At 42.7% G+C, this 26688-nt stretch overlaps 2 protein-coding genes across 2 annotated transcripts; one reads left to right on the top strand and one right to left on the bottom strand.

The window, feature by feature from the left end:
* The first annotated feature begins 2707 nt into the window (after nt 1–2707).
* LOC137916765 (chloride channel protein ClC-Kb-like) lies at nt 2708–16571 on the top strand. Its single transcript, XM_068759731.1, has 19 exons — nt 2708–2873; nt 3599–3751; nt 3822–3950; nt 5538–5677; nt 5780–5860; nt 6575–6650; nt 7012–7137; nt 8221–8305; nt 9187–9288; nt 9498–9582; nt 11003–11149; nt 11669–11738; nt 11898–12005; nt 12531–12747; nt 13333–13466; nt 13875–13945; nt 14345–14425; nt 15054–15140; nt 16457–16571. The coding sequence occupies exons 1-19, from the start codon at nt 2708–2710 to the stop codon at nt 16493–16495; spliced, it is 2097 nt and encodes a 698-aa protein (XP_068615832.1). The 3' UTR covers nt 16496–16571.
* A 2388-nt stretch (nt 16572–18959) lies between these two features.
* On the bottom strand, nt 18960–25488 carry LOC137916766 (protein FAM131C-like; the record flags this gene model as incomplete). The annotated part of the gene is made up of 5 exons (XM_068759732.1): nt 18960–19231; nt 19608–19697; nt 19945–20181; nt 22762–22846; nt 25424–25488. Coding segments are annotated over 5 exons (749 nt in total), but the record flags the coding sequence as incomplete, so codon positions are not given.
* Nucleotides 25489–26688: the final 1200 nt, after the last annotated feature.

The following is a 26688-nucleotide window of genomic DNA, read 5'->3' as shown; positions in this document are numbered from 1 at the left end:
TCCACTGTTGGAAAATAAAAATAATGCATTGTTTGAAAGGTTAGTCAGCATTACAAATGACACCATACAGTGATACGTGCATCCAACCTTTTCAGAACAAGCGTAGAGCACAGAGGGTCTAAATCCAGCCCAGCAACTGACCACAGGACCCCCCCCCCCCTAGTAACAGCAGTATTGTTGGTTCTTTCTGGAGGAGAAAAGCATCTTTCACCCCTGGATTCTTGACCAAAGCTGGAGGTGGTGTGCAGAATATGTCATTTTGAAACAAAACAAAAGATTAATAGGCTTAACAAGCGCCTTAAAGTGCAAAACTGATCCGCAAAAAAAATGATGTTTTTGCATTTATTTACTAAAAAATAATGCACAGTTTCACTCCACACCTTTCAAAAACTGTAAAAAAGACTTCTAAAAATACCCCCCCAAAATAACTCAGATACACATTTCGATGAGAAAAATGATGGGAGGGTAGGAAGGCAAAGGTCATTGAAGACACCTGGAACCACTAACACCTATCCTCACAACAGCGGTGTGATAGTTACAGCCTGAAATGCAGGTTAGAAGTTCATGTTTGGAATTTCAAATCCCAGCTGTGCCACTTATGAACCCGGCCAGTCCACTTAAATGGACAGACAGAACTTAGGTGTTCAGAATTTGTGATGTTTTTTAGATTTTAGATTGGGGGGTGACGGGGCACATGAAAGGCCTATAGGCACAATGTTTTCTTGTCATTTCTGTTTGGATGTTTGCAATGATAAGTAGCTCTGAAGAATAACAGCCTTTAAAACTCGGTTCTCCTGTAATGACAACAAAGACAGAACAGTGGAGGAAAGGAGCGTATCAGTCGATACGATGCGGCTGTCACTGATTAGACTGGTGACATTGAGTCACATGTTTGTGTGCGCATTCATGGCTGGCCAAATAATACCATCCCCCACACACACACACCTACACGCACACACACACACACCTACACACTCACACACACTGCTTCGGCTGTGTTGTGTTCTTCAGCTGTTACATAATGTCGTAGAGAAGGGAACAGCCTGTGGCTGATCTGGAAGGTCATCGCACAGCCAATGACTTATTTCCAGAAATACGCAATGAGGTCATTATGCAAACGTGGTTATCCAGATATTCATGAAAAACAACAACCACCCAAGACTGTCTCCACTGACCTTCATAGGGAAAGCGCCATCTAGTGGAAGACTCGCAAAGGGTTTCATTTACATACACGATTTACATACGATTTGAACACAAAAGCATGATCTGTGTCGGAATCTGGACAACTTCTGGTGAGCTCACAATCAGCGCGTTTTATTTTGAAAGTCTGAGCAGATTCAAGATGACACCCCCTTAAACTGGTGCAAGATGGGTAGCTATGGATCAGCGGTGGAAGATGGATGGATGGATGGATGGAGGGATGGATGGAGGGATGAGTTGGGTAACTAGAGCGCCACATTGAAGCTGAGGGCCGGTGGAAGTAAGAACTTATTTCATATTCTTATTAATTTAAAAAGCCTTGCATAATTGGATTTCCCCATTATCTGCTTGAGGAGAAACTTATCAGGCAGCAATGGTGTGCTGTTCCCATGGCAACAAGTTTCTTACACAGCCTTAGGATTTACTTTTATTTAGTTTGCTTATTAACCCTAGGAGCGAGTGACTATTTTTGATCATTTGAGTTTCTATATGCAGTTGAATGGCTATAAAGGGTTAAAGGCTAAAGGGAGGCATAGAAAATAATTGATCGGGCAACTCTTACCTCAAATTTGTTTTCCTACAAGTTCTAAGGGAATTAGAGGTTTAAAATAATCTGTGACACCAATCTAGCGTAATGACGGTCATATAGCAATGATGTGTGCTCATATTCATGCCAGTTATAAAATGTTCATCTCAATATTTGGCAGGTTCATTGATAAATGACTGATACTAAATGTTCAATTATTCTACAAATCTGTAATTTTGTATAAAGGTGACCCTGAAATATCAAAATGTTGTCTTCACACTCAGAAAGTAACTTTGGAGTGTGTGTGTGCTTGTAAACGCATCCTCTGTGTGATAAATGACATGTTCCGGTAATTGAATATTTGCAGCTGCAGCAAGACGAGTCAAACGCTGTCAGGCCACAGACTGACATCGTCTGTTCTAATGGAAATTATTTATCCTCGCTTATCTTTTCCACTTTGTTTCTCCTTTCTGCAAAAATATCCTGAAAGATCTAAAATATTATGACGCATCAAAGCATCTTCTTGATCATGATAGAATGTCTTGTACTGATAATATATTTGTCAAGCAAATGTATTAGCAGCTGTTATGAGCCACGTTTGCAGTCATGAGATTATGCAAGAATAACTATTATCTGGAGTTGCAACTGCCAGAAGTCAAATTAAAAAAAGTCTCTCACACAGTATCACACAATCAAGACATGAAGGGCACTTCAATGCCCCCCCCCCCCCCCCCATGGAGTTAATATTAGCTACCTATCCAAGCATGACTGGACCATTCCTTCTACAATAAAAGTCTCAACAGAGGTCAATCGTGTCGCTGAAGCACAGCACGCAATCTCCGTACAGGTCGCAGCTACAGGGTGAGTTTACCTGCTTCTGTTTGTGTTTTTGCAGTAGCTATAGCGATAAGGTATAATCTCATTATCGTCATTAAGTCTTTGATTGTGACTGTTTTAAATCACAAAACTCTCAAAGACGAAATGAAGAGACTGGACGAGGCTCCTGGGAGGGAAACCATCAGACGGAACGGCAACCTTGAGGAGGAAAATCAATCAGAGACATCCCATAATACCAGCCTGCTCATTGATCCGCTCAAACCATGCCGACAGACTCGTGCAAATGTCAAAGGTCAGACTGAAGAGAGAAATCCTCAGAATGTGGTTAATTCTGATCGATACGTTGAAACCAGTCATGCATCCGATATCAAGAAGTTATCGATGATTGTTGAGTTCACGAGGATTTAATCACGAATGGTGCCAGCATCGTCTCCGTTTGGTGTCAACGGGAGACGGTGCTGGACCGTTCCTTATGCAGGTTTTCCTTTCCTGTGTTCTACTACTATTTAATATGAACACAATGCTTCTAATTCTTTTCCACCCCATAAAACCTGACAGACCACGCCTGGGGCTTTGCATAGCCTCAGCCTCCAATGAGCCTTCATGTGAGGCTGGAAAACAAGTTCTGTATATATATATTTTTTTTTGGGGGGCGGGGGGGGGGTCGGTACCTATGAGGATATCAAAGCTGAAAAATAAACGGAATCCATTTATTGCATTTCAATATTTGCTTATGATCCAGTTACCTTAAATTATGGTTCCAGGGTTATGAGTTTGATACTCGGTAAGGCTTTGTTTAATGAAGCGCACCGTGGGCACTGGTCACCATGTCTGCCAGAAGCTGAGGACCCCTCTGGTCCTCTATTTGGTCTGTAACCTCGGACTCCGGCTCCTTCTCATATAGGATTCCAGAAACACGGATGAATGATTACTCTGAATTCCCTATTGCTCTTCTCTTTGGGACTCTGTGAATAGATTTCTGTGTCTATTGTAGTCGTCTTTGCTGGAGCTCTGGCTCTGTTGTGGCACGTGAACCTGCATGCGCTCTGTCTGCAGCGTTCCTGTTGAAGCTGAGGTCTTGGATGGAAGCAGTGTGTGGCATGGAGTGGTATGGATACGCTGTTCTGGGAATGCTGACTGCCATCCTCAGCTTCCTGATAGACCTCAGCGTGACAAAACTGCAGCAAGGTATGCACACACACACACACACACACACACACACACGCACACAGTGTAACTGTTCCCTCTCCTGCTGCAGCTCACCAGTGGCTTTATATGAAGCTGGAGGGCAACAGCCTGCTGCAGTTCTTCTGTTGGACCCTTTACCCAGCATGCCTCTGTGCGGTTGCATCGTCCTTCTCCCACAACATCTGTCCCTTCTCCACAGGTCTGTCCAACAACTGTCAGAAAGTACAGCAATCATTTTAATACATGTTTAGATTGGTTTAAGGCAAAATGCTAATTTCTTTCATAATAATTGCTGTCACCTCCCTTTCCCTGTCTGAACGCCGACTGAATTATTCAACTAATAACTAACATTTACCTCGAGAGCTGACATTTAATGCTGAAAGATTGCACTCACATGACATGAACAGGAAGGTGGCTCAAATTGAATGTTAATGTTGTTGTTGCTGTTTTAGCTGAGGAATGTGTGACTGCTTATAATTGTTATATTAACTTAACAGGCGAGCTCAGTGTTGTGGTGCAATAATCTATGGGCTTGTTGTTTGTTACTTTTATTGCAGCATTTGAATGTTCAACGACATGTGTCCGATGGAGACGGAGCGTTTCTGTCTGAAGTGGAAATGTAAAGTGTGTCGTGTTTTAAACTCTCAGCCCATTTATGCCGTTTGGAGGAAAAATATATAAATTTGAGCATCCCATAATTGCTACAGTTATAAAGAACTCAGAGCTGTAAGAAATACGACCAGAAATGATCTTCCTAAGAATGTGCAGCAGTCAGGTTTGCATAAATTGCCTTATTTTACACCACTCAAGCACAAACTGATGGGCCATTTTTCCAAAGGAGAGAAACGACCATACTGACATTATTATGCATGAAAACAGGCTAAGCGCTGGACAAAGACGGTAAGATTCTCGCGCCTGTGAGCTTCGTTGTCATCAAGCAGGCGCCCAGCAGATTTGATAAAGATGAGGTGAAGATCTCGAGATCTGTCTTTTGTCTTGATTTGTAATTGATGTCATTCAGAAAAAATTCTCTTTCCTATTTAAATTACATTGCAATGAAAAAAAAAAAGTCAGACGTGACGTTATCTGTCAGATTCAGCGAGTGCATGAAAAGTCAACTATCTGTTGAAACATCCTAACGGAAGGACGTAATGCTGATTTACGCTGCTGTTGAAGATACAGCCTGATGGGGTGTGATGATACATCGATGGTAAAGAGACATTTTAACAGCATTTCTTTCATCTGAACCCGTTTACTCCAACATTACTGCTCGAGGCTGTCCTGCAGGGTGAAGTAAAACAGCGGTTTATATCCAAAGCCATCCACTGCATTTCTATGTTATTCACACACACTTACAATCTGAACTGCAGTATCTTCATGGTGATCATATAGAAATCCTGAGCCTGAGAGGGCCTTCACCTCCATGAGCCCTTCTGCCCCCCAGCAGCCCCAATCTGCTTTACGGTGGTGTGTTTATGAGCTCGTCCCTTAAACTTATCTGCGTGTCATTGTTCGTACCCTCTTGGTGATGCTGCTCTCTCTCTGAATGTAAATCTGACATGTTTTCTGACATCTGGCATGTTGTTTTTCTTCTTCCTGTATTTAATCGAGTTCCCTAATGAAGCATTCGGTAGTGCCCGGCCTGTATTTATACCGACATCATCTTCACTTTACCCTCTATTCTAAAATCATTCATTTAGAATGCTGTGCTTCATAAAGCTATTGATTATGTGAGCACACCCAGGTCTTTTGAAACATCTTTACGAGTTGTTCAATTTCTCCTCAGGCTCCGGGATACCCGAGGTGAGAACCATGCTGGCCGGTATAGAAATGCCTCTTTACTTGTCTCTCACCAACATGTTTACTAAGTCCATGGGTGTTATCTGCACACTGGCAGCAGGCAGTACCGTTTTCCTGGGCAAAGTGGTGAGACATCGCAGTAATACATGCACATTTATAATGTTCTGCTGGAGGCTGACTGTTCTGTTTCATTATGAATGATACAAAATGGCTCTGCATGTGCCAAAGGGGCCGTTTGTCCATCTCTCCACCATGATTGGAGCGTACCTGAGCAACTTGTGCCGTCTTATTAAAGAAGGCGACGATAAGGTACGGCACTAACTTAATTCATAGTGAAGAGTTGAGCCACTTCATCCACCTTTTTGGTTACATAAAACATTTTCAAGCAGAACCGCTCAATAGGTTCTTAATGGTAATTGAGTGTTCTACACACATTTTCTAACCAGCTAGTCAGATTACTAGTCCTTTAATGATTTATGTTTTATAAGTATCAGTATTCCACTGTGAAAATACTCGGCTGCAAGCAAAAGGTCTGCTTTTATTATGCATATAAATATGCCCCCCAAAAATCATTTTACCGTCATGCATAATGCTTTTGGATTAATATTACTGCTGCATTAATGCCTAATGTATATTTTACATCATTAGTCTTTTTAGGGTAGTGCTAATGATTTGAATTACTCCTCAGAACAATCAGGCTCAGATTTATGACAATGTGTTTTTTTCCAGCTAATCCAAGAATGTTTTTAAATTGTTTATTTAAATACAATTTAAATAGTTAATTTGATATTAAGAGGAATATTAGACTAATTTGAAGATGTGGCCTGAAAGGGCGTGAGCGTAACCTGTAAACGGTGGTGGAATAAAAGTAAACAGTACAGTGAAGCATGAGGCCCTCTAAGATGTACAAAGGCAGGTCTTTATTAAAATGAGTCACTATTCTGGTGATGTTCTAGCAGTGCGTGTGCAACAGCATGAATGTAAATGGTAAAGGTTGCTTTATTTACCACGTCTCTTGTGTAGGAAAGAGTTGCAGGAGACATGCGGGTTGCAGCTGCAGCAGTGGGCGTCGCCAGCTGCTTCGGAGCCCCCATCAGCGGTGAGTTAAGCAGAAGCATCAGGACTCCATGATTCACTATCATCTGTAGAATCTCTATCCATCCTTCCCTCACAATGAATTATTTTATGCAACCTTGTTCCTCCTCTGTTCTGTTGTGTTCATCCGTTTCTCACCATCTTCCTCCATAATTCATTGATCTCTCATCTCACTCTTCATTTTGCAACATTACTATTATTATTATTAGCATTATTATAAACTATATAAATGTGACACTCGCATATGTTGACATTTTCCTTTTAGTCACAAACGATGTCGTGTTTGCTTCACATCTACTGCTGTTCTCTCTCCTTCCTCACCTTCATGTCTGTGTTTGCCCCCTTGCCCCCCACCTGCCCTTCAGGTGTTGTGTTCAGTGTGGAGGTGATGTGTTCGCACTTTGCCCTGAGGCATTACTGCCCCTGTTTCTTCTCAGCTGCCTGTGGGGCCCTGATGTTCCACTTGTTCTATGTGTTCAGTGGAGACAGAGGTAAAATGACGATCAGCATCGCTCCCCGATGGTTAACAAGGGGATGGTTCATTTAACATTGTTGTCCACATACGTTTGGCTATGTGGTGTGTGTGTGGAAGGGCGGTTTTAATTTGCATATGGGCACAAATCATATTAATTTAAGCATTTTTGTATTGATAAATTCATTCTGATAAATAGTTTTCGTCCACATTTCAAGAAACCTTCGACACAGGACAACCAAGTACAGCACTGTTGCCTTTTGCTATTTAGAACATTTAATGATTGCTGGGTTGTTGTTGGAACTTGTAACCATGGAAATAAAAAAAGGAGTGGGAGGAAGTAAAAAAAACTTATTATATCCCACCCCTTACTCTCTCAGAATTATGCAAACATAACATTACATCGTGCAATTCAGTAACCAAAACACATTATGTAACTATAAATCAATAATGTGAAGCAGTAAAATTCAAACATATTAATTAAAGTTATATTGACCCCTCCCTCACTGGGTATCTCCCATCTCTATTTGGAAAGTTTTTGTATATTCATTGGCAACATGTTTTTACTAGCCTTATACATAATTTGAACTCTGTGTCAGTTGAGGGTCTCCAATGCATTACTCAAACACTGTTTAATATTATCTCCCATGTACTGGAGAGCCTACTAATAGTATGTGAGTATAAAGCATTTTATTATAGAAAACTGAACTCACATATGCGAAGAACAATAATTATCAATGATTTATCTTTCATGAAATGCACCTGTTGAGGGATCCTGATTGTTTCCTGATTGTTTTCTTATGATAAGATCACAAGCGCTGACACAATAACTAATTATTTTAAAGGTACTCTAAAGGTTTACTTGATTTTTACACTGTGCAGAGCCTGTTTAATGTCATTGCATCACCGTGTGTAATGACAATAAAGTGCTATTCTATTCTATTCTATTCTAATGCAATGCTTGTTTACATGTTTACATGATATGATAGCGACAGGGAGGGCAGAAAACATGTCAGCCGTGACTTTCAATAAAGTCCCAGTGCCATAAGGTTTATGAGAGACACTGAAGGGATGACTCCAGTTTCTGTGTGACCGTCCACAGAGACTCTTCAGGCCCTGTTCAGCACTAATTTCTCCACAGCGTTACCTTTCCACCCACTAGAGATTCTGCTGTTTGCTTTGCTGGGGTAAGTTTATTTTTGACATCATCTCCCCAGTCTGGCTATTTGTTGTTGTTTTTATCTTGAACGCTCACGTTGCTGCTCGTGTCGGTAACAACGTGTGATATGAGCGCCGGCGACGAGTTTTGCTGCATCTCCTATTCTAATCATCATACAGAGATGTTTTTAATTGTACCAATGATTTCCTAGCCCAGGCATGGGCAAACTAAGGCCCGGGGGCCATATGCGGCCCGTTGGGCTATTTAATCCGGCCCGCCGAACTTGTCCAAATTATATCATTAAATTAAGTTTTATTATAATTAAACCCCAATCTTTGACCTTTTCCCTGTAATGCTACCTGTAAAAGGCCAAATCCTTTCATGTAATGGCTTTTACACATCGGGGCGGCTGTGGCTCAGTTGGTAGAGTGGGTTGTCCAGTGATCAGAAGGTTGGTGGTTCGAATCCCCGCTCTGACTATCTGCGCGTCGAAGTGTCCTCGGGCAAGACACTGAACCCCAAATTGCTCCCAGTGGGTCTGGCCGCACCTTGCGTGGCAGCAGTCGCCCACTGGAGTGTGAATGTGTGTGTGAATGGGTGAATGTGAGGCCTCATGTAAAGCGCTTTGAGCACTGCAAAGCGGTGGAAAGGCGCTATATGAGTGCAGTCCATTTACACATCATTTATATTAGCTCACACAAACACTCCATCCATCTGTTCCTCGCCCGGCCCCTCTGTCAAATTTTAGAACCCATTGTGGCCCGCGAGTCAAAAGGTTTGCCCACCCCTGTCCTAGCCTCTTCTTCCTCTCCATCAATCACGGCTAATGACTTCCTGCAGTCTGTTATTATATGTCTTAAAATAAGCCTTGCCTGTCTTCACTGGAATCGTCTTTCTGTGCGGTAACAGGCTTCTGAGTGGAGCTGCGAGCTGCTGCTTTCTCGTCTGCCATCGGTGGATCCTGTGTTTCACCAAAACAAACTGCTTCTTCATCAAGATGCTGGCAGCAGAGTGGGAGATCTTGTGCTACACATATTTGATTTCTCATTTAAAGGATGCTCAAGTAGAAGTACTCAAGTACTTTTGTTAATTCAGATGAGGTCATGCAGTGCACTGAGAGAATTAATACTTATTACAATTAATAGCATGTTTCAATCACAAAAGCAACTAGTACCAATATGACAATGAAATATTGTATTTATATGAGTACTTCTGTGCAGGAAGGGTCTATACTCTGGCATGGTGGCCTTCATCCTGGCATGCCTGACGTTTCCCGATTCTGCGGGTCAGTACATGGCCTCTAAGGTAGGAGCAAACAAGAGTTAAAGGCAGAGTCAATAATGTTTCTGAATGTTTCTAAATAATTGATTTGAATAATTGTAGCCATATAACAAGCGGAAAGCTGCACTCGTTTTTGAACGGATTGTAATTACACATATTTTAGTCGTGTTTAAATAAAGCTTTGCAGCGAGATCAGCAATAATTTCACATTTAGTTGTGTTACCGACACTGAACAGCACACACACACACCCCGACACTAAACAACACACGTGCACACACACAGAGATCCTCAAACACGAGTTGACGAGCGCAGCGAGTCAACCATCGGGCGACCAACACTCCCACGCCCACACCCACGACACTCAACAGCACCCACACGCACACCCCGACACTAAACAACACACACATACAGACACACACAAACACGAGTGTCAGGGTGTGTGCTGTTGAGTGTCGTGTGTGTGTGCGTGAGTGTGTTGGTCGTCCTCATGGCAATGTTGGATGCCGAGGGTTGACGAGCTGCGCTCGTCAACTTGTCGTCTTCTGCATTGCAAAAGCAATAGCCCCTTACGCCTAGGATAGGCGCTCGGGCCTAATAAAGAATTTTTGCAAAAACAATATAACTTTTTTTCTGAGTGCCCGATTTTTACAGAAAATACATTTTCGGAATGGTCTCGACGAGGGCTACGCGTCTGTGGGGGCACACAGACACACACAAACACGAGTTGACTCGCTGCGCTCGTCAACCCGTGTTTGTGTGTGTCTGTATGTGTGTTGTTTAGTGTCAGGGTGTGTGCTGTTGAGTGTTGTGTGTGTGGGCGTGGGTGTGGGTGTGTTGGTCGCCCGTCTGTGGGATCTGTGGGGTGTGTTGGTCGCCCGTCTGTGGGGGCACACAGACATAATTGTATGATCTAAAATAGTAAAATATAGTAACTAATCAAGTAACTGATTATTGTATTGTAGAACAATGAGGAACCGGTTGAGGTGAGTGAGATTATATTCATGCTTTTATTTGCTAGGGGTTGTATAGGAAGTAAGTAACATTTTTTTTGTTTATTTGTTGAACTCAAATGTTTCAATTCATCAAATAAATTTGCATATTACCCACGAAAGCCGGAGTAAATACAAAATGGCAATTATAAATGGTGATTTCATATATTAAGTTGAAAAATAGCATTCCAAAACTACCTGGCACCATGCGAAAAAGTAATCCCCCCCCCCCCCCTTGTCAAATCATGAATTAGCTGTGTTAGCTGTGATTGGCCACATTCTCACTCGTAATGCTCGGCCTGTTTGCTGTGAAAGGACAAAGACAAAGATAAAAGACCTCGAGATGCGGGGCGTCGTATCACCATCGAAAGAAATACAAGGACGGATTAGGAGCAAAATGACTGACATCTATTGGTCTGTAATTATACTCTGAATCATAAATTCTCTGTGACAGCTCACTGTGAAGCAGCTCCTCAGCTCCTTATTGGACAGCAGCCAGTGGAGTCCTCCATCCCACAATGCCTCTGTTCAGTCACTACTGGAATGGAGTTCACCGGGGAGTCCTGTCTACTTTTCTCTGGTTGTCTTTCTGCTCATGAAGGTGCAAATAATAAATAATAATAAAAAATAAATAATAAAAAAACACGACAATTTAGGAGTCTCTGTATCAGCACTGATCAGCGCCAGTAATGAGATTCAGAGCTCATTCTTGTTTCTAAGTCCACTGTGGCCCTCGGCTAGCTGACCTCCACGTGCTGCAGACTGTTAAACACTTCTGTCTGACTCATCCCACGCTCACGCATTGCAGCGCTGCAGGTTGAAGGGCAGATAGTTAGAAAGCTCAGCACCAATCCGGAACCGTCAGCCGCATGTTGGCTATTCTCATTTACACGGCGATGGAAAATTGCAGCAGCATTTCTTCTTGTATTAAACTTTTTGGATCCACTGTGAAGTGTCTAGTGCCTGAACGCCCGTGAGATAATCCTTCTCACAGCATCTGCTCAGTGAGAATCTCTCGTTGCAACACATCTTCCTACAAATACTAAATGCAAATTCAGCGTGTTCAGAGCTAAGCGCTGTCCCGGTGCGTTAATCTGTGCTTCTGTTGGTTGTTTCCGAGATGTGGATGTTCATCCTCGTCTGCACCCTGCCTCTGCCGGCTGGATACTTCATGCAGATGTTTGTCTACGGTGAGTGAAGGGAACAAGCATAAGATAATAAAGTGTTTTTTTTTTTTTTTGCAGAATGCCTGAAGGGCACGCCAATATGAGGAAGCTGTCTTCTGCATTGTCTACCAGCATAATAGAAAAACCCTGAGGTACACTTAAATAGGAATTTCTATTTTCTAGGTGCAGCTTTGGGTCGTTTGCTCGGAGACGGAGTAGCACACGTGTCCACGGGAGGGACCTCAGGCCAGCGGTGGTCGTCTATAAATCCCGGGGGCTACGCACTTGCTGGTTGGAAAACATGATCAATGACTCATTTGTGCTGAAGTGATGTATGAAGGTGCAATCAATTTTATGAGCTGCTTCCCAGTCACACTTTACATTATAACAGTTACATGATTATATTGTTATTAGAATACCTCCATCTCTTACCCTGCGCACCTGCACCATCTCACCTGAGCAGAACAAACCCCGTCAAATGTTAAATGCTAACTTTGATCATCGTATAAACCAATGGAAGATCAATACAAATGCTCTGTTCCATATCATGAAACATACCCTATGAATTGTAATTACATTGAATGCAATTTGAAAAGAGTAGTGCAGAATCTGATCCACATTTTTTTTTTACATTAAATGCATTTAATTGAACTTGGGTTTAAGACATGCACTGTTTATCTTCAAATTATAAATAATAATAATTAATAACAATAAAATAATATACAGAATTTCCAATAAAAGACTGATAAACTACTGAAGATCAAAAACACGTGGGCACCATAAATACCTATTATTACCTGTTTCCTTATGTGCTAGGCGCAGCAGCCTTCTCGGGGGCGATGACACACTCCGTGTCCCCAGCTCTCCTGGCTGTAGAGTTGACTGGTCAGTTCAGCCATGTTGTTCCCATCCTCCTCGCCACTCTGCTGGCTAACGCCGTGGCTCGCTCAGGACACCGGCCATCGTTCTATGACGCACTCTCCATCAGCAAGAGACTCCCTCACCTCCCCTCTCTCATGAAGGCCTGCCCATCGTAAGTCGAAACATGTATGCCCCCCCGAGGTCAGTGGTTGACGGCACAGGTTCGAATGCTCTGGGACCGAAATGAAATGAAATCTTTATTCATCTGGCCCATAAAGATTTGCTTGCCTCAGATAGATTTGTCCAGATACGGATTTCATCAAATAGGAATACATAATCTATATTTGCATTTTTTAAAAATCTCAATCTAGAATCCGAATGTGGGACCGTTGGGCTCTTGCTTGCCATCGCTCAAGTTCCCCAGTCTTTGGTCGCTCCCTTCCAAACTTTATTGAGACCTGTCAGAGTAAGGCTATGTGTTATAGAATCGATGCTGCTGATCAGACACAACTTTAGTTTTCAATTAAAATGAGTGTCAAAAAAGATCCGATTTTATTTTATGAATGTTTTATAGAGAGTCCCAACATCCATTCATTGGGTGAATCCTTACAAGCCAAAAATAACTTCAAAAGGAACTCGTGGCCTTTTTTTTGCTGAATCACTCCCTTTATTATGAAGCTAAATAAGTTGGGATTTGTGATTCTGTTTAATCACCGCTCCGGTTCTCCACGTATTACGCAGCCCATCTCTTTCACAGGCTCGGCTCTATATCAGTTGGACCACTTTTGGGAGTGAAACCAGTCCAGCTTCAGAAAGCAGCTGGGCCGGTGGAGGTTCAGCACGCTGTCAACACCTGTATCAGAACTCAAATCCCTGTGGTGGACTCACACGGTGGGCCGGCAAAAGAGATTTATAGCAATTTTATTCCAGATTGTTTTTCATATGTTCACATGTTTCTGTCAGCCAATTATCCAAATATATTTAAAAAATATGGAATAGCAGGATTCTTAGGAATAAGCTTGATCTGTGCCTGTCAGACACAATTACGGTGCCACATTGGCCCTCTTTACAGAAAACCTTCAAATGATGAGGGAAATGATTGCAAGCTGCAGCAACTCTGCAGTGTGAGAGCCCCTTGATAAGGAGTTAATAATTGTGAGAACATATTCATCAAACCAGCTGAACATTGCAGCTGCAATCACATGGCTGATTTAATGGTCACAGCCCACTGGAGAAGCTGCACACACTCGAAACTGCACCAATCAGAATATTGATTTCTTTTCTTCTCTTCTGTTAAAGATTCCCAGATTTTGCTGGGGGCCGTTCTCCGATCGGATCTGCTGATGTACCTGTGCCGCAGTAAGACAGAGGTAAATGGTGGGAAGAGCCACAGAAAGCTGCAGGAGAAAGCAGGGGGAGGGAAATGTCTGATAATGAGCACAAAACAGCTGCAGAAAGAGGAGGAGAGCTGGATGTAGGGTCTGCTTTATGTAGAAGCGGAATGCATGACAGATCAAATTCATTTTAAAGCATTAGCTAGCAGGATAGCACGAATGAATTATAATAGAGCTTATCAAAAATGACACATTTATGGGATTATAGCTACAGCCAAGGCTGCCGGACATACAATCGAGTTATTCTCAGGCAAACAAACAAAACAAAAACAGCTGAGAATCACAGTTCTAAAAAAAAAAAAAGAACCCTGCTGCACATCAGTCATCCATCTAGCAGACAACGCATGTAAATATGAACCTTTCTTTGCTGTGTAGGCTCTGGATAAACGTATGGGTGAGGTCTGCCCCATTTACCCATCCTCTGTTCTGTTGTCACCTCACAGCACCATTCTGGAGGTAAGATACTTTCAGGAAATTCCAGTAATATAGCTTCACTGAAAACACCAGTGCTTTGGGTACCACTTAGGGTCTCCTTTCAGAAATGAAGACGAGACGATTGCTTACATCAGTAAAGGGGCGGAGGCAGCGAGGCGAGTTTATCATTTGAGATGTAGAAAAGATGGTGCAGAAACACATCTATGTGAACATCTTGAATGAATGATGGACATACATGTAATATTTTGATCTGCTATTATGGTCTAGATTAGAATACTGTGATACTCAGTCATACACAAACTGCTCCACATCAGGCAGGAGCTCCGCTACCAGCGTGTAAAAATGTAGTGGAGCATTTAGAAGAAGAGCCTCCGCTGCACGTTTCCCTCCGGAGATGAGAGAAAATAAGAACACAGAAAAAATCAAAAAGTATTGGAAACAAGCAAATGGATACAGATAAACTATTTGCCATAAAGTTTGCCTTATCAATTGAAATGGGGATGGTACTGTATATCATTATTGGCAATTTAATTGTGGCCAAAAAATATCAGGTATTGTAACTTTGATGACGCGTGTCTAAATCTCAAAGCGAAGGAGCTCATCCTCCTCCTCCTGAATCCTCCCACTCGTCTTCTCCGTGTTCTCTCAGGTCCACAGCGTCCTGAGTGTGGCGGGAACCCAGGCGCTGTTTGTGGCAGACAAGGGGAAGCTTGTTGGACTCATCACGTGGCCAGAGGTAATGACCGTATGACGCCTAACACATGCGTTTGCACACACACCAGCGCTCGCGCTTGTAATCTAACAATCACACGGGAAGCTGGATTCTGGGTCTCCTCCACGTGAACTTTGTTAACGAGATTGTTGTCTTAGTTTGCCTTTATTCAGATTATGCAGGACGGAGGAGGCAAAATGACTCTTGATGAATTCAAATGATAGAGGAGCCAAACCTGCTCTAGCTTGCTGCTCCGGAACGTACTACAACACTCCTTCTGGACTCTTTTTCCCATCATGCCATTCGTGTCCCTCCCTCTTTTTCCCATCATGCCATTTGTGTCCCTCCCTCTTAAAGTGACACTTTACAGCACAGGCACAATTCCAGATGTAAAAATAATTATAGAATCTGGATCCAGATCCGGATTGACGCCATTCTCGGGGACGAGCGAGCCACTGACAGAACCTTGCTTGTGTAAAAAATTCAAGTCGATTAGGTTACTAGTTTTTGAGTTATGCGCTCGGACAGACAAACAAACAGACAAACAAACAAACAGACAGACAAACGCACCCAATTGCAATACCCTCGCTTCCGCTTCAGCGAGGGTAAAAAAACTGCCTTGGCCAAAGTTTCCCCCCAAAAAAACAGCAGAAGACTGTCCCCCCAAACTGGACAGAACTTTTAGAAGCTTTCTCCTCTGACCATTCAAAGCGCTTTTCATTTCATGGCAGCATTCGCTCGTTCACACACACACACACATTCATACAGCAGAAGCTAACATGCACGCATCAGCTCATGCAGCGTGGAGCCATTCAGTAACGCATCACTCTGAGCAGCCATCGGATCCTCAGGGACACCAGCACCAGCACCAGGCGTCCTGCACCTCACGTCAGTGACTCCTGAAAATTGACAGAATTGTTTGCGTTAAAATAATTACTTTTGTCTGAACCAAATAAAAATGTACCATTATTGTTAAAGATAAGAAGACAAAATGAAAATTATTGATCGATTACTTTAGGTTATCTCTTTGTGGTAAGTCAACATAAATTGCACGCTGAATTAACGTGCAGCTTTCAGACTGATTATATTCAACCCATTTGTCAGGCTCCATGGAAAGGCATGGCTGCTCTTTATAATGCCTACCGGTACACATATTGCCTCCTCCGTAGCTCCTGTCCTAATGTCGGCAGCTGCCAGAGGTCGCAGCCTAACAATACGTTTATGGCTTGAGCTGCTGTGACAGATCATCTCTACAGTAATTTCACTGATGAAGACAGGTTGGATTCAACGCAATCTCTTCCCCCTCCTTCCCTTTTGTCTTGTTTTATTTTCTCCTCTAGATGAAGAGAATAATCGAGGACTTGGCCAAAGAAATCTAAGCGGTGCAAGGAAATCCGCACATCGCTTGACCCTTTATCGAAACGGACATGAATCCGTCTCCGCCTGATTAACCGTAACACAATCAAATAATGATATCACTTCTTCATTTCCCCAAACACAACAATGTTTGCATGCACACTAAAGTGGCATTAGATGGAGGCTTCCACGATTAGCATTTATCAGCGCTTATTGTCTTGTCTCCTGTTGTAATTTTCCGGATTCCTTCCACATTATATCATTTGCTACACTTTGTTACTCAGCATTATTAAAAGTGTGTCTACACAGAATAATGTCCAGTGGTGATGGAAACTAAAGCGTGAACCTTGTACCTTGGGCTCTCACCCAACCACACTTCTCCATCAGAGCATTTTGGGTTTGCCTCTGAGTTTTGCAGACATTTGAAGCATCCTCGGGTCGAGCTGTACAAACACCTTGTAGCGTTACAGGTGGATAGTGGCCCGCCTCAAAACGTATTACACCTCAAGGTTTATTAGGACTTTATAAACCAACAACCAAAAAATGGGAGCAATCACACAAAGGGAGGAAGTCAAGGTCTGAAAGGAGAGATGAGGGATGAGTGCCAAAATAAAACAGGAAGTGGGAGAAACACATAGACAGCAGGCAAAAAACCAAACATAACCTAGCATGATTTCCTGGATGTGACAGTAGGTTCCCAGTCACGAAGAGCGAAAGCGAAGAATCAACTAGACTTGTTTAAAGAATCCAGATGAATCTTTGCTTTTGCTCATCTTGACGTAAACTACCGTAAGCGCTTCTTTTTTTGAAAACACAAGGAAGAAACTGAGCACTAGAAAACTTTGGAAACAGTGGCTTTATGATTTAAGTGCGTCAAACATCTAAGGACATGTTGAAGAGGACAGTCGCTCAAAACTAAAAACCACCTTCCATGTGGTGATTCTCCAGTCGGAGCGCGTCGTACGTTAACGTGGCCTCATCTACATCGACATGTGCGCAGCTGATGAAACTCCAAACTCTTTACTGCCATCTTGTGGCTGAATCGATGACTGATTTGTCTTTTGAACTATTCATTCATTCATTCATTCATTTTCTTGAAGACAAGACAATCATTAATCTTCTTGTGTAATTCCGGGTCATGGGTTTACGCTGGAATCGGGCGGCAGCCAGGCACAGTATCTCCATTGATTATTGACCGATATTTAGGGAATTTAACACAGTCATGTAGGGCGGGGGCCTCTATCTCACCACTGAATATCATCTGGGTCGGATCCAGAATGGAGTCAGCAACAAATGTTTAATTTTAACATTAAAACCCCATTTACAGATTAAAAATCAGTTACAAATATCAACTCTGATTCACTTTTACTTTTCAGCATATTACAAAAACAAATGTCTGCACAAAACTCTTGCAGGCCACAAAAAATGACGTAGCGGGCCACATTGGCCCCCGGGCCTTGAGTTTGACACATATGATCTAAGGGCATCTTGTGAAATATGTATTTATTTATTTTTCACACAAACAGGGGAGAATAATTGAGTCGCGCAGTTCTGTGCTGTGATTGGCTCATTCTTATTGCATCTCATCAACGTGAGGTGGGCTTCTTTCTTTCTTTCCGCCCTACGGAAGGAGCAAGCGCGAATGTCTTTGGCGCCTTTAAACATGTGACAATCTGTTCCCGTGTCACATTTCTACTTGCACAGCCACCACTTCAGGATATTAACAGGCTATTTTCTTATCTTATAGCTGTGCGTACATTTTGTAGTTTGTTTTTTTCCTAAATCAATTCAAGTCCATCTGGTGCTGCTCTACAGATAGCAGCAGGGGGAGGAGTGCTGCTGCACCACAGCTTCATTCAGTTTCAACCAACACCACGACAGGTGACATAAACACCTCTATTCTCCTTTCCTCTCCTGCAAACTAACTGCCGTCATGCATGACGTTTACTCGCCAACCTTCTCCCTGTGTTTTTCTTCACTTGCCTCATTTCCACATGGCTCCCTGAACAAATGTGTGAACGGGAGCTAATCATAGATGGGAATCGCACAGATAAATGCTTCTTTTCAACAGACCTTTCTCTAAAATGTAAATCTCAAATAGAGCCCATTTTTTATTTTGCACATTATTTTCACTCTGATTGCCTGCGTGTTGTCATCCCTTAATTATCAGCAAGAAAGTGTGTAAAAATCAGAGCTGGTCACAACTGATGCTTTATAACAGGAAATGTACCCTAGAATTGGATTCTTCACAGTTCAGGTTTACATATAATATTAAAAGGATGTAATTGACATGATAAAAAATAGAACATGGCAATTTTGTACATTCACAAAAGCTCGTGCTTCACCCATTGATGAAACACCACCTGGAGTCTTTATAGGCCTGAAGCAGCTCCAGTTATGTCTTAAGGATCTTTCAGTTATTGCTCGTGGCTGAGTCTCAAGTCCTCGCTTTAGACATTCCCATCAGGACTGCATTACCCATCAAGCCTAGTTGTAAAAAACATCATCCTCGGATAGCGAGCCGCTGTCCACGCGTCGGACATCGGCCTCTGGAGTCGCTGCGCTGCCGTCCTCTAAGGGAGGATCTCTATCCTGCTGGGTGTTGGATGTTGGGGAGATGGAGTCGAACACCGGTGGAGGGGCCGGGTGGGCCGCCATGCTGCTGCTGTAAGCCTGGGTGTGAATGTGGTATAGGTGCTGGGGAAGGCTGATGCTGCCACCGTCCAACAGGAACTGAGACAAGAAGTGGGTTTGAGCGGCTGTGGAGGAATAATAGTCAAATCAGGAGCCTTTTAAAACGTCGGGAAGATGAGCTGAGCCCCAGACAGGCGGTGTTGTCGACACTTTAAGTGGTTTTGTGCCGTTCCTCTGTTGACTGGAATACAATCACTGATTATAAAAGGTCATCATCATTACATTCACGATTAACTATTAGAATGAGGATCTTCTCTTCACGTCACTGAAATAAATCATTTTTCAAAAATATACCGTAACGTAAACCACGTCAGAAACTATTTCAGAAAGTGCTTCTTTTTTTATGTTTCAGTTCACTCATATTCAATGAGTGAATATGAGTGAATATTCAAGTACAACCAATATTATCAAAGCGACTCTTTGATTTCTGCATGAGGCCACCTTGCAATGAGGTGGAGGGCTGCTCCAAGCTGTCGTTCATGGACCACACCTCCATGGCCGCCTCGGCCAGGGCGAACTGCTCCGCCACGCCTGCGACACAAGAGGCACTCGGCTTATTTTGATGTCCCTTTTCAGTGGAATCCATGCCCTTTTGTTTTTCTGCCTCCATCTCAACATCAAACAATAGATTAGGGACACTCCCTGGTTGTCGTAAGATTATTGATTTTTAGATGCTCTGAGCCAATAAAGACGATACCCCAGAGAGACCTGAGCATCACTTCCTCTCCACTGGCCTCGTCTATTTTTTCATTCATTTAATTCCTTCTTCTGGTCTCACCTGCAGCAAAGCGAGCTTCCTTGATCTCATCCGTCATTTGCGAATAGAATTGTTCATCCTCCTGCAGCTCGGCCCCCATCCCACCCCAGCCTCCGCCTCCCTTGTCCCCAGCCCCGCTCCAACCTCCCCTTGCTTCGCCGCATCCGCCCCAGCCCTTCCATTCAATCAGGTGAGCAACACGCCCCTGGGCCATCGCCGTGGGCTTGGTGATATGCTCCTTTATTGTGGCCACCAGACCTTAAGAAGAAGAAGAGATTGAGATGCATTTTGATGATATGGATTAGATAACAGGGGCAGCCAGCTGGACAGACAGATAGTGGGAGAGGAGGAAGCCTTCTGATGGGAAGTAAGCAGGAAGAGATCAGGGCAGAGAAAAGGGAATCACTTCATGAGCATAATGAAGCTCGCCTTGAAAGCAAAACGGCACACAAGTCAGAATATGACCTAAAATACATAAATAACTTATTTTATCAGTGTTCAGATGAAGACTCAATGCAAAATCATTTTGTTCTTGTTTTGACTGAAGCTTAATAACATAATCAATCAAATGATCTGAAAATACATTAAAAAAACATATGTGAAAAAAGGGTAAATAAAAAAATAAATAGTAATCATAATACATTCTATTCAAAGTATAAGCTACTTATAAAGTAAGTATATATATATATATATATATATATATATATATATGATACAATACCCAAGATAAATAAAACACAAATAAAGAGGTGCTGTGTATTTATTAATTAGACTTAAACATCTGCGTGAGCTCAGAGAACTTTGAACAGTCGTGTCGCTGCTTTATGGGCTGTGAGGGAGTGAATTCTAAGGTTGGGTTGAACAGAGATATTTTTTTCTGGATTTTCTACATTGAAAGCTCTGTCTAAAAGTCTCATTAAAAAAACAACAACATTTAAATATTTTGGGCAAATCACAGATCTTCCTATTTGGTCCTTTGAATCATAGACATTTTACTGCAGTGAAACAGACAGCATATCTTCCCCTTGCATTACGCGTGGATTTTCCCACCAGGCTGTTTGTGCAGCGAGTGTTTATTCATTCCATCTGTACGTAAGCTGCATCACTGAACCGACTTTGTATGCAGACTCTGACTCCAAGCCTCAAATCCACGAATCTGTTCATTCTCATCGGACTCTCATCAAGCAGTATCTAATGGAGGCGCTGGTTCTCCCTGTGTCTAGAGAAATATGTTATTCATAACCTGTGGAGCCACTGAACAAAAGTAGAAAGAAACCATTGTTTTAATCACAAAAGTCACAAGTAGAAAGGTCCAGGGAAATAAATGGTGGAATTGAAAGTGATAGCAAACCAAAGTCATACAGCAGAAGAGGTAAATTAAAGAATTACCAAAGCACAGTGGAAGGAAATGCCCCCCCAATACCAATAAAACTAATATTAAATTACTCAATTGATGCAAAATAACAATAAAATAAAAATAAATTACACCACAGATGCAAAACGAACAATAAATTAAAAGGACTCAAACGAGTCTCAAACATTCACACAAAGTGACATTGTTGCAGTGAGTTCCTAAATAAACGATGCAGATGTTGGTTGTTCGACTCGTTCCTTTAATGGGAGCCATTAAACGAGGCTACGGCTACGGCTAACATCTGCAGATGATGGCGATGCAGTAAGCGCCGGTGAGGCTGGCGATGAGTTCAACGGGTATTTAGTCATAAATAAAAGTGTTGGAACAAATTGAAATAACTTTCGGTTGTTGTTCTAAGGGGGAACCTGAGCTTCTGTTATGGGGCTCTTGAGACATTTTATCTGAAGCTGAAGTATTTGCCTGCTGCTGATGCTGGGGAGAAGAGGAGGAGGTCAACAACTCATTATGCTTCATCATGCAATGAGGATAAATTCCACCTGTGTTGAATGAATTCAACAAATAATGTTCCATCTCTGCAGCCATAGCATGGATACCAGACAGACGGCCATGAAATCAGCTGACTGACTATATCTTTAATGAGCACATTCTTCCTCTCCAGATGCTTCACTTCTTTCATGATCTTCACATGCGCAGTCCCACTATTTGGCTCTAAGAGCAACAAAACAATCATTATCTTTTTTTTGTTCCGGCCAACACACACATTAATGTTAGTTTTAGTTTTTATGAAATCAGCCTGACATTTCCAACTCTAGCAAAAAATACCCCCAAAAATCCATTATATTCTTCTATAATATGACAATATTTGAGCAATTCAATTTGAGTTGCACAGTTTGATCTGATTGGAGCATTCAGGTTGTCAGAGCGACGACTGGAAAGAGGTTCAGTCTCAGTAAAGGCCAACAAGTTGCATGTATTTATTTAATTATCTTTCACTTCCAAAGCAGGTGTTAGCCTCTCCGCCTCTCCGCCTGAAGGTCTGCGCTTGTCTGACATATCCATGGTAATTACGCTGCCAGGGTCATAAAGGAACGTTCACTGGGAAAAGTTCAGCAAGGCCTAACGCATTTACCGAGATAATTAACCTCCCACAGAAACGGGGAAGCAGATGAGATGAGGCAGACAGACTCAGGATGGGGGGGGAAATGAAAAAGAGTGGGAGGCACCAGCAGGAAGAGAAGAGGAAGCTAAATTCAGTGGCAGAGCTTTATATCGAGGGTGAGACAGAAATGCGTGTCTAGCTGAGACGACTAGACGATATGAAGGAGGAGGGGAAATTACATTACTAACCTCCCATGGATACTAATGCAATTTCCCAGCTGGGTTGTTTCCATTCTCATATGTTTGATTCTTAATGAAACGCAACATGAGCCAGGCCTGTTTCTGTCTGTGTGTGTTTCTCTCACCCATTAAAGTGGAGGTGGCCAGCTCGCCAATGCCATAGCCGTCGGCTTTATCCGCAGCACTTCCATTGGAGGGATTCTGAACATTCTGCACAATACAAGACACAAGAAGAGGTAGAAATCTACATATTGATAATTTAATAAGTGAAAAACAAAACAAAACGTAATTTCAGGCCTTGACTTTAATATTGGGAATGAAGGGGTTAGACAAAATATTTCATCTCACAGAGGAGGAGCAGACAAATTACCAGAGCGTAAGGTGAGAATAAAAAAACAACAACTGTACATGGAAACACACACAAGCACATTTGCAGACAACTTCCTTTTGTCTTGTCTATGATGGGGATGATAACAGTCAATGTTTATGGGATTCCTGCAGCATGTGTTCTCAGGCTGAACGGAGTGTGATGCAAGGGGGGGGTTATTTTAAACTCAAACTTGTGTGGTATTTTCACACGTGTGTGTGTGTGTGTGTAATTGTGTGAGAGTGTGATGGAGCCTGGTGATGAAGCAGATTGAACATTTTACGTGTGAAAGAGATTAAAAATGGAGCTGAACTTCCTGCATGCAACCTTGATTATTTTGTAGCGATAAATAATTATAAGGAGCAAATTGATCAATTTGCACTGCAGGCAATTTCTTACAATTCATCTGCAAGCCTTAACACTTCAAATTTAATTTCGCACAAATTATTCCAACACCCAAATGTGACCCTACTTTTGTTCCTGCGCTTTTAGTGCAGGTTTCCATGGGGTGGGGGGGGGGGGGGGGGTTATCAAGCAGATGACACAATCACTAAGGAGACATTCACCAATAATGCTTACGGCAAATGACAGACAGTTTGCAGATGGACATTAAGATAGCGTTGGGTGCACATACTGCGCTGGTGGCCTCTCTGTTTCCTGAAGCATGACTCCATGAAAGTGATCATGGCAGGAAGGTATCTAGCATTCGGTCATAATCCTTGTGTAACCAGATGATTGGAGTTAATTGGGCAGGCAGGTGTGGGAGGGAGCACCTGTAAGCCATTTGCCACTGATGGGGGAGCGTATATAGGTGCTTCCCCTCCCTCGTTCCCGGTCTAATCGTCTGTGTTTTCCCCATCTCGAATGCAGGTTGGCCGTGGAGTGTCACTGCCTTGTCTCTCTTTTTCTTTTGTTTGGTTAATTCGTTTTAGAGTGTGTTTATAGAGTGTTTTTAGTGGAAGTTTGTTTTAGATAAATAAAGACTCTGAATTATCTGGTCTTCACTGTGAGCGGACCTGTGGCTGGGAAACCCGCTAGAACGAGCTGGGGGATAAAGGAACGGAAAAATAGATCTTTAGGTTGAAAGTCCTAAAGTGGCGTTGTTGGCAACGATCCGAGCGTTTAGCCCCATATACCCAACGCCACACTTGCATCGTGTGCAGATCACACTCTCCAAAATAGCCAGAATCCAACTCTCAGCCTGCTAATGGCCTGCTGTCCTCAACACTGACAAAGCAAGAACCTTCTGACGAATGGAATTTATATTCCTGTTCTGTCATCAGACTTTCTCACACCTATATCATGTTTATCATGTTTCTTAGTTTATTCCAACGACACAGATACATTTGATCGTCAACATCCACGTGCGTGTCAGAAAAGTTCAAGGTACTAAATCAGAATCAGATACTTGCATTTTAACTGTTCCTGGGACACAGAAAGGATCCGAGTGTTCCTGCTGTCACCCTCCTATAGGACCAACATGGGTAAATCGTCTTTTTATAATACAGCCACCCAAGGGTGTAACTGTTTGACTCCTGCCCTCAAAACATGCACCTCTTTGGCCTCCTTCAAAACAGCCCTAAAAATACACCTTTTAGGGGGACAGAAACAGAGATAGTCATCACGACTCTCTCCGGATCAATTTAAATCAAGAAGGAATATATACAGAAAATGTAGACGTATAATTAAATATTTCATTCACTCTTATTCCAACAGGAGAACTGTAACAAATAAAATAAAATAAAAGTCACTTGTGCCCAATCACAGAAAACACGTTTGCATGCTTGACACTAATGGATTACGAGTTTGGGTTTCATGTTTCAAGATTGAGATATTTTTGTCTTTATTGTCATGGAATTACAACAAGAACAATTTGGTGATGAAATATGCCCCCAGGCCAGTCTGTGCGACAGATTATCTAATCTGAGTCGCTGCGTCTCCGTCTGTAGTGATGTTTGCCGTTGTGACTGCTCAGTGGCTCAGAGTGAGGAGACAGCAGACAGCAAAGAAAGCTCTGGAGAAGACTAGAAGTCACGACACTGGATTATTGTCACAATGAGCTTTTCAAGAAGCATCTGAGCAAATCTATGCAGAAATTGTCTGGATTGAGTTAAAAAGGTCAACCTTACAGTACGTTTACCCAATAAATAATGGAACCTAATAAATAAATGAAAACATTTACGGAAGGATAGATAAAGCTATATACCTGACACATTTTATGCCACGGGGATAAAGATGATTATGCGGATAGAATTGGAATGTAATTTAAAACCCCATTGCATTACCAGTTGCTGTAGGCATTACTTTGTGACTTTAGAAAAGTTCCAGATGAAACTGTCCTTCAGCCCACAAATGGGAGGTTCAGACGCTGAAATAAACAAGCTTCAACCTGCAAGGCAAAGGTAAGGGTTTATACTTGCCTTGAGAGGGGATGCCTGTCCCTCCTCAGTCTGGCCGTGCCGTGCTGTCATGTGATGATGGCGATCTGTGGCGAATGACACACGTGAACATTTGTGTTGGAGTAATGCTCTATGTCTTTTGTGCGTTGTCGTGTGTTTCTAGGCAGGGTTTTGATTTATGGAGCCAGAGCCCAGTTGTTCCTAACGGCCAGGGGTGAAGCGAGGCTCGTGTATATTGGATGAGAGGCAGAGAGAGAGAGAGAGCAGCGAATCCCCTTACAGCTACTTAACTCTGCATATTTGCATGATGGAGACGAGCTTCATAGAATGACAAGAGGAAATGAGCTGCAGAGCAGAGTGAGGGGTAAATAACATTATTTAAAAGTTCAGTGGACAGCCGTGCACACACACACACACACACACACACACACACACGCTGGCGTACAAACAGACTTGGGGGGGCTTCCTCTAAGGATTGTCGTCGAGACAATTCACTGTCTCTATAGAAACACTGCAGCAACAGGAGAAAGTGAAACTCGTTCATTTACTCGAGTCCAGTCAGCAGCACATTCAGACTGGTCCACTGGGCTGTAACTGGTCTCCGGCCTCATCAGGTAATATTAGCAGGTCATGAAACCCATAACGATGCCTGAACCTCCGCGCCGCTGGGTTTAAATCCCAATCGGACTCACTCTCACTCACACTTATCTCTCTCTATCCTATCCTGTGTGTGGAGCCTCACGTCTACTTCCCTCCACGCTTTGCAACATGTCACCATAATTAAAAGCTCCAAAGGGGGGGGGGGGTCCTTCCTAGGTATTAGTGGAATGTGTCCCGCCTGAAACTGACGCGTGAGACTGTATTCCGCTGTGGATCGTCACCGGTCATCGTTGAAAGCTTGCACGGACACAGCGTGAACTGGTCCTTGTGTCCCACTGGCAGCAGAGGAGCTTTACATGAACAGCTTTAAAGATAAAAGCACACTTTATTTTAACCTGAAAAGGGTCAGAGGCCAAATAACAGAATTGTAAACCAAGTCACGACAAGCTGGGTATGAGCATCCGAAGGAGCGACAATGTGCCGTTGGCCTCCAGCGACAATCCCTCTGCAGCCTCCTACCTCCAAGTTCAGTCTCTTCACGATTCCTTCAGACCAAAGGTAGCCATGACAGAACAAATTAAATATCCCCGTCAAATGTTTTCCTGTCAGAAAGAGTCTCTGCAGTTTCCATGATGCCTTCATGCCAAACAAACACTTCTGTCGAACTGACGCTACTCTTTATCTCT

Source organism: Brachionichthys hirsutus, unplaced genomic scaffold (genome assembly GCF_040956055.1).
Source record: "Brachionichthys hirsutus isolate HB-005 unplaced genomic scaffold, CSIRO-AGI_Bhir_v1 contig_305, whole genome shotgun sequence".
Lineage (NCBI taxonomy): Eukaryota > Metazoa > Chordata > Actinopteri > Lophiiformes > Brachionichthyidae > Brachionichthys > Brachionichthys hirsutus.
This window is presented reverse-complemented; position numbering and strand designations above follow the sequence as displayed.

Excerpts from the sequence above, each read along its gene's own strand:
- LOC137916765 (XM_068759731.1), top strand. The coding sequence starts at position 2,708 with ATGAAGAGACTGGACGAGGCTCCTGGGAGGGAAACCATCAGACGGAAC. Across the intron at positions 3,951-5,537 it reads CATCTGTCCCTTCTCCACAG|GCTCCGGGATACCCGAGGTG; the intron begins GTCTGTCCAACA and ends ATTTCTCCTCAG. Across the intron at positions 15,141-16,456 it reads GACTCATCACGTGGCCAGAG|ATGAAGAGAATAATCGAGGA; the intron begins GTAATGACCGTA and ends TTTCTCCTCTAG.